Here is a 12,972-nt window from a genome sequence, read left to right on the forward strand (position 1 = left end):
AAACTGGAGTGAGTGAGATACAAACTACTGGTTTTCTCGAGTAAAGCCCCAATTTGTTTTTAATCCTTCGCAGCAACTCATTCGAGCTCGTAGCAGCCTAAATGTCTAAAATCAACTCTGTTTTAGTCGTGTCTTGATAACTATCTTCGGATGCAATTGTTGCTCTTGATCGCCTTTGTTGTGTTGTTGGCGTTTGGAACCCAAAAATCTTCAAAAAATGGTGATTTTGGATTTTTGCATTTTCAAATTCTCTACACATTTATCTTTCTAAAAATACCATTCTTTAATCTCTATGAAAATTAAAACTGTAAAGAATCGAGTTTTAATTTGTCATTGAATGCTTTGATAAATTAGGATTTTTACATAAAAACGCGTTTTTCTCCAAACGTGATTTTTTTATACTCGATGTGCCTGCTCACAGGTATCTAAATTTTATGACTTATTTCTTAGGTTTCCTTATATTTACTGAAATGAGCTTTTTGTGATAAACTAAGGGAAAAAAATAATTTTTTTTTTTTTTTTTTTTTTTTTTTGTGTGTGTGTGTGAGAAAAGTGCTAAATTTTATTATGCATAACAAAATATTCTGTAAATTACTCTAAATTTCAAAATGTTTCAAAAGCTCATTTCAGTATAATCAGATAAGTATATTTTAATTACACAAAATATTTCAAGCGTGTATCTACAGCAGATTTTGAGAAAAGGTACATCGAAAATGGCAAATTTAACATTGTCGATATAGAGGTTTCTAACACCCCTTAATTAGCTTGTCACTAATTAAGGAAGATTTTTTGAGTTCCCTATTACACTATGAAGAACATACAGGTCTTGAACGACCTCTGTTTGTGTTTGACTCCCTTAACGAACCTCTACTAAACTGCCACGTCTGTCCTTCACTTAAATATTGCTTTTAGGTCATAAGTAATAAATAAGGACCACTCTTAGAAACTACATTAAACAACATTACACATACCAAATTCTATTCAGTGCAACGCGTTATCAGTCACCTGATTTGCATATTTCGTACGCTAAAATTACGTGCAGAAGCTCAATTTTGCATTCATTTGCAGACCATTAACATAAATAATTACACGATAATTGTAGATATTACTTGAGACTTTTAATCATTGAACAAAGGTTTCATGTTATGCTTTAATCTTCAGAAGTATTATATACATGTATATGCATACCAAGATGCCTGATAAAAATGTATTATTAAAGTACGTGAAAGTAAAGTTACATGCTTAAAAGAACTCTTGATGTGTACGTATTTACAAGTTCACTAGATCATAACAACTCTTTAAGAATAGCATCAGCACAAGGGACTTTATAGAGAATGTTCGAAATAAAGGAAGACCCAAATTGAATGGTTGGTTTTATGTAATTACGGCTCGAGGGCTATCTACCTAAGGGGAGGAATGTCTTCGTGGAGGACGTTTTAAGGGAAACTGGCTCGTATACATGTTACACATGGGGGAAACTATTAAAACGCCCATGCATCCAGCCTATTCGCGGGATTGGAACCTCGTACCAAACTACCAGTGTTCAACGACTCGACCGCTGGTAGGCCCAAATTGAACGGAAAATCATGCTAATTTTACTTGTGTTTTACTTTTAAGAAAATCTTTTTTGTATTCTTTTGTATTCTTTCTATTTTTGTATTCAAGTCTTAGGAAATATTTTCATTTATTTATTTGTTATTTTTAACGTGGCAGGAGGTTATAAAAGAAGATGAGAGAACGTTCAGTGCATGAAGTATTAAACTTAAAGCAAATAATTTTGTTGTAGTGTTGCATGCAAAACATACCTCCTTCAAAATTTGTCAAGACAAATCTGAAGATAAATTTCACGTTACATCACTAACCAAGGACACTCGCTATACAGAAACTCATTGAACAGTAGAATAAGCTAAGAAGAACTGGCTTGTGCCCTGCTCTTATAGCCTGCCTGCCTAGCAACAGAAGGTTAATTTCAGCGCCTCCTGTAGTGAAATACATTTCACATGGCAGAATATAATCATGATGCTGGTACTTCATTATTACGAATATTGTGATGAAGTCGATTTGAGTATGTTTGTATTTGGGACATTCTGAATAACTACTGAGTAGTACACCTCATTTGACCAAGTTGCAGAATATTAGATGCAGGCTTTATTAGTTCACCAAACCGTTTGGGTTTCTCATTGTCGTAACATATCCACGGGAATCGAGTTATGTACTGTTTTGTCCGTTAGTAATATTTGATGGTAAGTATTCTTTTAAGAAGCTTCCATTCACCCACTTTTCTTGTTTGGGAAAAACAGGATTATGAGGAATTACAGAATTGTTCTGGAGTTTTTTAAAATCCATGGTCTTATGGCTAGTAGCTAACAAAAATAGTGTTACGAAATGTACAGGTCTCGGTAAGTTGGCTTCCCCACAAAGCAGCTTTAGGGTTGCCATAAACTGGCAAAGGACGGTAAGGTTGCCACATTTGGCGAGAAATCGCCCATTCGGCGACAAAATTGGCGCTATGCCATGGACGGATGAAGAATGTTCTGGAATGAATTCTTACCGGTTTAGCCCAGAATGTTCTCGAACACAAGCCGAAAGCCGAACCCTGCTGGTACGCCGAGTTTGTGTCTCATCTAGTTAGTTCGTGCGGAGACGATCGAGTTGATAGCCGCCCAGCGAGTGCCGAGTGGGTCGTCGAGTGCATCGAAGAGTCTCTTAGTGTATCGCGTGTATCACGGTTAGTGCATCGTCGAGAGAGTGTTAAGCTCCGGGATCGACTGAACCGAAGAGTCGGGAGCTGTACTCTAGTGCTTTGCGGTGAAGCTGTCTCCACCGTTATTGCCTGACAGTGTGAAGGCTGTGTCGCTGATTGTTCCAGCGTGTTTATAGTAGATCTTCGACGACTGTAAAAAGTGACTTTGGAGCTGTCCTGATTAATATTGGCTAAATAAAGTGTGTTTCGATACTGCATCATCAAGTGTCGTCATTATTCACTCCAAATCCTCACGAACCCCGTACGAACGTGAAGGAAGAAAATAACCTAACAATTGGTGCCAGAAAAATACGTAACAATAGATTTCAAGAATCTTATTTTGTGTGCATTTGAATGTGTAGATGAGTAACTTTTAATTTATATGTAATCAGTTGCTATGGTTGCTATAGCATTCATGTAGCAATATTAGGAAGTCTGAAGAGGAATGGCATGTGGATTGCCAGTGTCTGCATAAGGCAGCAATATCGAGACGTTGCGCCACAATATTTCCGTATATGTTTGTTAGTAAAAAGTCCGATTTTGTTTCAAAATACCTATGTTAGAGCAATGCTATATATAAATCTAATATACATCCTAAGTCGCGCTTTCGAGACATGAAACACGCAATCTGAATTTTGTCAATAGGCCCAGTAGAACGGGAGCTATAGAACTGTCCCATTTTTTTTTTTGGCATTGTACATGTTCCCATGAAATTCGAAATACTTCTCTTCACGTAACTAAATGGGCATAATAGCTTAATATACGAAACGTTACTAAAAACATTGTTATTAATGCAATCTTTAGACACTCCCAAAATTTCGTGAAGGTGCAAACAGGTGGAAGTTACCGCGAGTTGAAATTTTTGATTTTATACAGAATTTTAAAAATTTAAGAAGCTATTTTTCTTTCTATTATTCAAATTTAAATATGATAGCTTATGTAACAATTTAAACTTATTTTTATTACATATAAAATGGAATTTGAAAACTACATTTGTAGCACTATATGCTTTTTTCTGAATGTGTACTGCAGAAATAAGAGAGATCACCTGTCAAATTTAGAGAAAGAATTTGGAATCCATTGATAATGGCGTTGTTAATTACTACAACTGAAAAAATTGGATTTAAATGGAGGCCGCAAGACGAGCCAGAATTATGCGGATAAGTAAGTAAATTGCTATGAACTGATTACAATAACAAGTACTATCTGCTTTAATAATAATCTATCAAATTATTAAGATAGTTTACCTGAAAATATAATGAATATCAGAGATAAATAAACTCTAATTAAACCTTTTTTTCATTCGTGCTGGTTTTTGATTAGAACAAATGTTTCGCTACCTTCTATTGCTAAAGATTTAATTTATCATAAATTTCAAATAACAATAATAATAATAATAATAATAATAATAATAATAATAATAATAATAATAATAATAATAATAATAATAATAATAATAATAATAATAATAATAATAATAATAACAATAATAACGATAAAATTTAGGTATTCATGAAAATATAAATGGGCATTTCAAAAATATATTATTACTTATAAATAAGTTATTTTTTACGACTCAAACACGAAAAGCAATAGACAATGTTATTTCGAGGGACGAAAACGTTAGTTCTTCAATTATTCTTAAAACTTAAATTTCAAATATAGCTTTTGGGCAGAAAGTATTCATTTAAAAAAATTACGTTTTTAATTTCGTTGAATCTTTAAATTCAGAATGTAGAAGTTATATATATATATATATAATTTATTATTAGAAAAGGTATTTACATATCATCTCCGAGGGAAAGAAATTTAATTAATGCTATGAATATATATATATATATTATAAGGGTGTTGGATGATGATTCTTCTCACACAGGATTTGGAGATTGGGTCCCTTTAAACGGGGGAGTATATAAGTTATTTCTCCCGCCTTCTTAACGAGCCTTCGTGGTGTATTGGTCTGCATGCTCAGCGCGTAATTGAGAGGTCCGTGGTTTGATTTCCGGCGAAGGCGTTGCTAATTTTTCATCTTGCCTGGTTGCAAAAATACCTAATTTCTCTACAATATATAAAGTGCCCTTTAAAGTCCTTGTGTGACCATCTTCGCCACCATATCGTTGTAGTTGTTTTCGAATACATATTTCATACGAGAATGAGTGCAGATCCTCAAAGAGGTTGGCCATTCCACTTTCCGCAAAAGTTTTTAAGGAGAGCATCCCAGAGGGTAGCTCGAGGATCTCCTATGCTCCCTTAGTATCAAACAAAACGAGAGGACTTTGAGCTTACGATATATTTAGAGTGACCCCATGCTGCAAAGACACTAGACATTTACAAACATTTATGCCTTGTCTGTGATTTGAATTTCGCAGACATATACATCCGGTTACAAAAGTATTTCTAGTAGCGGAAATAAACATGTTTCAGCATTTTAAACTTAAAAAAAGAATTTTATAAAAATTGTGAAATCTAACTTTTTATAGTCCTCCTCTCTCGATAGTATATTTATTAAATTTTATGTTCACTGTACAAAAGAAAACACAAAATTTTGACTTCCGTATGTCAAAAATTTACTGATATAATTCATTTCAAAATTTGGTATTTCGCCGTCTTTTTTAGCCTGCCTTGAGGCTTCACTTAATTAGAAAATAAGTTAATAATTCGAGGTCGATTCCTGCTCTTTAATGTCAAATAGTGGTAGTTATTTTGATTAACGAATGTGTTGAAATTCGTTAATTTACAGTTTTATTACTTAGGATATGCCAAATGAATTTTCACGCAAGGAAATCTCCAAGCTTTGAAATGCTAAAAATGTGTTATTAATTTTGTCATGCAGTTTTATTACTTTAGAATCATAATCTGACGATAAAAAAATCATTGAACTAGAAATGTTTTTAAATTTTAATTTATGAAAATTAAACTTGAAAATATTTTTTGTTTACTGAATTACAAGTTCCTTTTCTGTCAATACTGAAATCTGCTACTGTTATAGATAATGAGATATCACTTTTGGAAAAAAAATATATATACCAATATTCGTCGCATAATCTATTAATATCAGAAACCTTTTCTTAAAACTGATATTTCATTTTATCTTGGCCAATTGTTGTTTTAAAGGAGTCAAATACTTTGTGTTTTATTTTTGAATGAATATGTGCACTTGCAGAAGTATTAAGTTATTTTTAAGCAGAAGATTTGAAAAATGTTCAATGCTCTCGCCGGGACTCGAACCTGGACCTCTCGAATATGCGCCGAGTGTGCTACCACTACACCACGAAGGTATGTAGAAAGGAGGGAGAAAATACCTTATATACACTCCCTTTTAAAGGGAGACTGTGGATTAGAGGACCCAGTCGCCAAATCCTGGTAGTGGAGAATCATCATCCACCACCTTTTTCAGTTCGGGCGTTTTTTTTAGTTATTGTTGGGTTATTTTGAAGCAGAGACTTGAAAAATAAGCAATACCTTCGCCGGGACTTGAACCTGGACCTCTCAAATACGCGCCGAGTGTGCTACTTTTATACACCACAAAGGCATGCAGAAAGGAGGGAGAAAATACTTTATACACGTCTACTAAACACAATTATATGTACCAAGAAAGTTATTATACGTATAAAAAACTTTGATTTCATAATTTATACAAATAGATACTTTGAATTTAAAAAGGCCAAACCACAATCATTTGCGTGATTTAAAAGACTTTTGTAAGTGGGAGGACATCAATCAACGGTTGCGATTAACGATTCATCTACAATCAACGGTTCTGAAAATAATGACAGGACATTTACGGATACGGTGTTAAACACTCGTTATTTAACACTAGTACTAGGTAATACATTTACACAATGTTCAATATTAATACAGGTACTTCGTATTGATACAGAAGTCTTTTGTCTATTTCTGTCATAAGAATTACTGCATGCTTATTAAATATAACTGAAAACGTCTGCACAGTTTCTTTAAAATCAGGAACAGAAAGGTAGAAGAATATTTGATTAAATACATTTGCTGAAGCCTGAATGCAGAATATACCGCTTAACTGCATATGCATATGACTCACACGTTGCAATTTATATCTCATGGAAAAGTGCGCAAAGCAAAAACGTGCTCAAATTATTGTTTCAGAAAAATTTTACAGAAAATTTCAAAAATTCAGAAGTGACATCAAAATAGAAAAATTTGGTTGACGTAAGTGTAGTAGTGAAGTTTATGTTTTAAAATAATTAGGCACTGAAAGAAGCTTTTTACAGTTGTTCTCTGTTTCTACATTTCTGTTAAAAAAAATAGTAAGAAAGAGTGTTGCCACAGCTGATAAAATATTTATAATTCACTCCTTATGATCAAGAGAGAGTGTTATTTTTTGATTTAGGTCTTTCGAATTTTTTTTTCTTTTCCTTTTTCACACCTTTCACTTTGCTTTAAGCGAAAATAAAAAATCTCGCATAATAAAACAATGAAAGATAAGACATAACCACAAATAAGAAGAGTGAAAAGTGTCATTATATCATCCATTGACAGCTTCCCTTCAGAATCTGTTTCTGTTGCATTATCATTCTGAGCAACGGTAGGTTTAAAAGTTTCATCTCTGATAAACTTTTCATACAAACCTGAGGCATGAAGTTTCGATATAATAGCATTTAATTTTGCTGTGCAACAGAAACCTTTCCTCAGTCCAATTCCTTTGTACCACAAGGCAAGCACATCATCCGATAAGTACTTTGTTTCACCAATCTCTCCTCCTAATTTCCAAAGTAACTCAGGCTCAGGCAGCATCACTGCGGTGTTTTTAACCATAATTTCCGAAAGCTGTGTGTGATCATAAACATTCCACTGATGTTTTTCTATAGCTTGTCCAAGAACCCTCAAATAGCTGTATTCCGATTTCTTCAATAGAACTATATTGGGGGACGGATTCCGCGCATAAAATTTGTGAGTTCCCTTCTCCACTGCTCCAGATAGTTCAATAAAATTACGTAGTGGGGGTTGTTTTAAAGGCATTGTTAAGAAGGATGAGAGGCTACCGGTGTAACTGCAAGATAAAATGTAAGCCGATAATAACCAGAATATAATAAGGAATCTATCGCTTATAGCTCTGTCTCTGACGTTAAGACCTTGCATAGCTATAGTGCCAATCATTTCTAAAAAAATCCGCATAAAAGAGTACTTTTGTTTCAGAAGAAAGTGGTATATCAAAGGCAATAAAATGATGGCACTGAAGCAGCAAATCCAGACAGTGGTTTGAAATACCTTCATATAAAACGTTGCACGTGGTAGCGGTCCTGGTATATCTGTTGCAAAAACCATCCTCATAGTAGAATACGGTGCTGTGAAATCGAGTGCTTGCAGTCTCGGGTAAGTAATAAACAATAACGACATATCCGCCTCTTGCCTTTGAATCATGCCCACGATACCAGTCCAGTTACCATTTTCTTTCAATTCTCCCCATTCTCCATCGGGTGGCATTATCATTTCATACCGAAATTTCAAGAATTCTGAAAGAACCTTTAAAAATCGTCCTTCAATTCCGGCAGCAGTTCCATCATTGCTTAACATTAAGTATGGAACGACTGGCATGAAAGCAATTTTGACGAAGTTGGGAAATCTCATGCCCTCTGATATACTAGATGTTCCAACAGCATTATGTGCCATAGATTGTCGGTGTAGCTTCATTTATAATTGTTGTGAAATATTTGATAACTCCATTCACAATTTAAATTCTTGTTGTTTCATAAAAATCATTTCATCGATTTACTATTCCCATGCAAATTTCCTTCACGGAATTACGCATCAAGAATTTTTGCAATAACTAGAACTACCTAACACACACCAGTTTGTTAGCTAACATCGTGAATATTTTAAAAAATATCAAAATCAAAGTTAGCTATGTTAATGTGATATAATATTCTTCCCAATAAAGTTTGTTTAAAGAATTCAGGTCAACTACTTTCAACTTTACGATATCATATGACACGGCTAGATAATAGCAGATTTTTTATTTCACTCATTTCTTATACATAAAATCTTTATTAAGCAAATTTGTCTTTGAGTAGTGCAATGAAACACGATTACTACACGGTACTAACATTGCTCACGACTGTTTGCACAGACAACTTCCATTCATGGCAAATTAGGAAACATGTCAGCGTAGCTTTACAGAAGTTAATTTCAACGACTTCGCTAACAATATTTATTTAGCATTAGTTCTGTTATTCGAATACGAAAAATAAAAAGTATAAAGGTGCGTGACACTGTTCTAAATGCATATGCGTGACACTGTTTTAAAATTGGAGGAGCTAGGTAATTACGCGATGGAAGTTAAAAAATGAAGCATCACTCCAGAAAAAAATTTGACGTTGTACTCATAACTTCTGTGATCTGGAACAGATATCCGAAAGTTTCATGGGTTTTTCTGCACTTAATATTAAGAAATTTTGCAGTACTTGCTTAAGTTAAAAATTCAGATTTCATAAATATATAAAAATCAATAAAAATTTTGCCAAATATTTTACGTGTACTTGTTAGAAGTTTATAGTGACCAATTTTTTAAAGATTTTACAATGATCGGTTGAAATATAGATAATTAAATGGTGCTGTGATAGATTTTAAGAAGATACTATACATTATACGATTGTAATTCAACATTTATTTCAAAAATATAGTAAATAACAATAAAATATAATAATTAATGTTAAAAGGTTCTGCATTTTTAAATTTGAAATTCTTTTTAATTTATTGCTTCGTTTTGTTATTTAGAAGTTACATTTAGAAGGATAAGTGATATACAGGGCGTTTTAAAACTCATGGTAAAAAATTTAACGGGTGACGGAAAACATCTAAACAAGCAATTTTCACTATACAATGCATGGGCGGAGAGCAAGCGGAGAACTGCTAGACGATATTGTAATGGAAAGCATAAAGCGCGAGTTTTCTTACACATCGTCATTTCTAGCGTGGATTTAAGAAGAGTCGACATATAGTAATAAAAAAAGGCGGACATGCATTTTATGTATGGCCTTGCGAATGGGAATGCTGTGGAAGCCGAAAGATTGTACAGGAAATGTTTCCCGAGAAGACACATGCCCGACCGAAATTTTTTGAGCAATTGCATCGGTACCTGCGTGAAACGAGGCTTAGAATTCGATGACTTGCGGATCCGAAACTACGACGTCGTTAAACCTCCTTAGGACTGTGTAAATATTATCCCAAGGTGACTTAGGAGAGCATCCTTTCCGTCGAATCAGATTCCGAAGCCACGCCTTGTCAGTTGAATCAATGTCCTGTAGCATTCGTGTCGTAGCGGACCTTCATATTCTCCGTCGCCAAGCTGATTCGCTTTCGTGCGCATCACTTCAAACCGTGCCTGGAGATTTTGGATGTACTCCCCAGGCGACGAAGGCCCATCCGGAGGGCGACCAAACGGGAGATCGCAAGGCAGACGAAGGTCCCGGCCGAAGAGCTGGATAAGAGAAGAGACGACCGAAGAGCTAGAATAGGGAATAGCCGGTAAGTCTCGTGGATAGCCCTTCGACAGACCAGTAAAAACAGAGATAACTTTCCCTCCTAGTCCTGTTGGTTTCTGGAAATCACCAGGGAGAGGTTATTAAGGATGGTTCGATTAAACCTCTCTACCATGCAGTCTGACTGGGGATGTAAGGGTATCGGGAGGGTTTTGTCAATGCCGAGTGGTTTCAGAGTTTTTTAATTACAGCCAAGGTAAAATTTCTTCCTTAATCGGAACGTAACTGAAGAGGCATACCGAACCCTGAATTCCAATGCTGTATCATTACATCTGCTATGCCAGATGGCCACTAATTTGTTCCTTGCGTCATCACTGGGGAGTGGTCTTATATTTTGTGTTCTAGAGTGTTCTGCAGTTCCTTCAACGTGGCCTTCAATACCGCAGTTCCAGCACTTTAGGATTGGCTTTTTGTCACTCCTATTCCGTCTCAAGGACAGTTAATCCGCTAACTTTTTGACTTCAGCAGCTCTGATTGGGTGGCGGTCTGTACAATTTGCTTGCTGGGCTGCCTCGAATTTCATCGCATACACTAGAGCGGTTTTAAAATCCTTGACACCTGACATTCGCAGGGATTTTCCTATCTCAGGATCTCTAATACCATACATGAAGTAGTGCAGGGACAGGATTTCTTTTGCTTCTGACGGGCAGTTCAAAAACGCAAGATAGGACAACCTTTCAACCTCGTGGCGATCTCCTGGAGTGTTTCTGTAAGCTTCTGTTGACGGAATTTTAATTAAAGCCTGTCACAATCTTTTAAACATTTCTCCTTAAAGCGAAGCTCTAAAAGCGCCAGACAGAGCTTCGAAGTCTAGCCTCTGGTATTCGGCAAGAGTTTCAAGGATATCCCTCTCTGTCTGCCCTCAATGAAGCGCAGATATAGAAGGCTTTTGCTTCAGAATTCCGTCCATTTGCGTTTGCCAATGTAGAGAACTACGTCTTGTACACTTGCCAGGAGGTTTTTTCATAATATGTGGATAGCTTTAGAGAGGGCTGGGATGACATGTGTTCGAATTTAAAGGCATTAGAATTGTGGTCAGCTGTCGTCATGGATTTCTTTAAACTTTCAGCTACCTTGGTAACAGCAGCAGAAAATCTGTCTTCAATTTTCTGCTATTTGTTGTTGGACGGCAGAAACTCTATCTTCAATTTCTTCAACTCTGTTTACAACCGTGTCTATTCTGATTTCCAAAACTTCAAATTTGTTTTACATTATGGCAGTAATTTCTTTTTTTATTTTCTCTTGACCTGATTCAGTCTTTTGTTGAACGCACTTGCCGGTCCCTTCAATCTTTTCTTGACCCATCTTCATCTTTACTTGCCGCGCTTCATCTCTTTTTTAAGGGATTCTTTTCCTACTTTCATCTCTTCTTTGAATGTAATAAAGCTGCCACCAGTTCTCATAACTGCTCATCTATCGCTCTTTTCACTCGCATTCAACCCCACTCCCGACACGAAAGTTGTAGCATGCGTACGGGTTTGTAATATATTGAATGAACACAGTTCAGATGATAGGCTGATAAAATTTACTTAATCTAAAGAAACGCTTCAGAGTTCTGGAACATTCCACAGAAATACTCGTACAGGTGTTCGCAGTATCATAGAGTACAATCAGTTATTACACTTCAAACTACTAAGAACACAACACAATGCAAAGCGCATCTAAACAGCCAAGCTAATTCGCACATATCTCTGTAATCCAACTCACGCTGAACTAACAACTGAGAGCAGGTGCACTCTGCGGTCTTATATAGTTTTCACCCGGCCGCAGAGATATTTATAGAGTTTATGTTTCTAGAAATTAATGGAAGACATATGAGGACCGAATTACGGTTACAGGTACATAGAGCAGGAATTACAGTTATTCAATTACGATACCCATTACATTTATACAGGCGCCAGACCTTGGCGAATTTTTGCCGAATTAGGCAACAATAATTAATTACCAAAACCACTGCTAACCTTCTCTAAATTTTCATGCTACATTATGCAGAAAAATAGAACAATTTCACATGTAACTGCATTAAAACCTCTATCTGTGCACAAAATTCCTAACATTAGGTTGAATACAGTGAAATGCGAAAACATAACTGCGTGTACTTCATCTGCTTATGTTCCGTATCCGCAGTTCACGCTGCTATAAGATAAGTTATGTATCTCAATCTCTGATGTTAGGAATGCCATCAGATTAAAAATGTATGTAGTACAGTGTCTGTCGCCATATTACTGAAAATTCGGTTTGGGTACGTAGAATTATTCTGCAAAATATATTTTTTTCACACGTACAGATATATGGTTAATATGTAATATGCTGTGATAAGTAATACTGAAATGCGTATATGAAATGCAAGATAATATGCTGTGTCTGGTAATTAAGTAATATAATTTCTCTTGTCCGGCAAGGTAAAAATACCATTCTATATATGCATATGGTAATTCATTTAATATAATATGTTGTAATTTACTAGTATACTTTGGAAATGTGTTGTAATATATTTATACAATATTAGGAAAGTATCTAGGTTTCTTGCCAGTTATTGCTTTTCTGTAGAACAGGCTTAAACGTGTTAAGATGTTTCTCAAAACTCTAATGACGATAACCAAATCTGTATCTGTATATCTTCGTCGCAGTTTCGCATCGCAACGGTTGCAGGAGATCTATGACAGTGCTCGCATACTGTCATACATTGTCGCGTACTACATATCTTGTCTTGGA

General features: G+C 35.4%; 2 protein-coding genes across 8 annotated transcripts in view; one reads left to right on the plus strand and one right to left on the minus strand.

Annotated features, from left to right (window-relative positions):
- LOC118198708 (major facilitator superfamily domain-containing protein 6-like) overlaps window positions 1-12,972 on the plus strand; it is a 102,443-nt gene that overhangs the window by 24,912 nt on the left and 64,559 nt on the right. For 5 of the 7 annotated variants that reach the window (XM_085811122.1, XM_035370456.2, XM_085811119.1 and 2 more), the window contains exon 2: window positions 3,776-3,907. The exons of the other annotated variants lie outside the window; for them this stretch is intronic. The gene's annotated coding sequence lies outside the window, so the exon portion shown is untranslated. The remainder of the gene's footprint in view (window positions 1-3,775; window positions 3,908-12,972) is intronic. 7 annotated transcript variants of the gene reach the window in all.
- On the minus strand, window positions 7,106-8,389 carry LOC118198709 (glutamate receptor ionotropic, kainate glr-3-like). Its single transcript, XM_035370458.2, has one exon. The coding sequence runs from the start codon at window positions 8,387-8,389 to the stop codon at window positions 7,106-7,108; it is 1,284 nt and encodes a 427-aa protein (XP_035226349.1).

This window comes from Stegodyphus dumicola, chromosome 2 (genome assembly GCF_044657685.1).
Source record: "Stegodyphus dumicola isolate Sdum_Otavi_A_Nest chromosome 2, ASM4465768v1".
Classification (NCBI taxonomy): domain Eukaryota; kingdom Metazoa; phylum Arthropoda; class Arachnida; order Araneae; family Eresidae; genus Stegodyphus; species Stegodyphus dumicola.

What these genes read in the sequence shown, in the direction of transcription:
- LOC118198709 (XM_035370458.2), bottom strand. Translation starts at nt 8,389, where the DNA reads ATGGCACATAATGCTGTTGGAACATCTAGTATATCAGAGGGCATGAGA.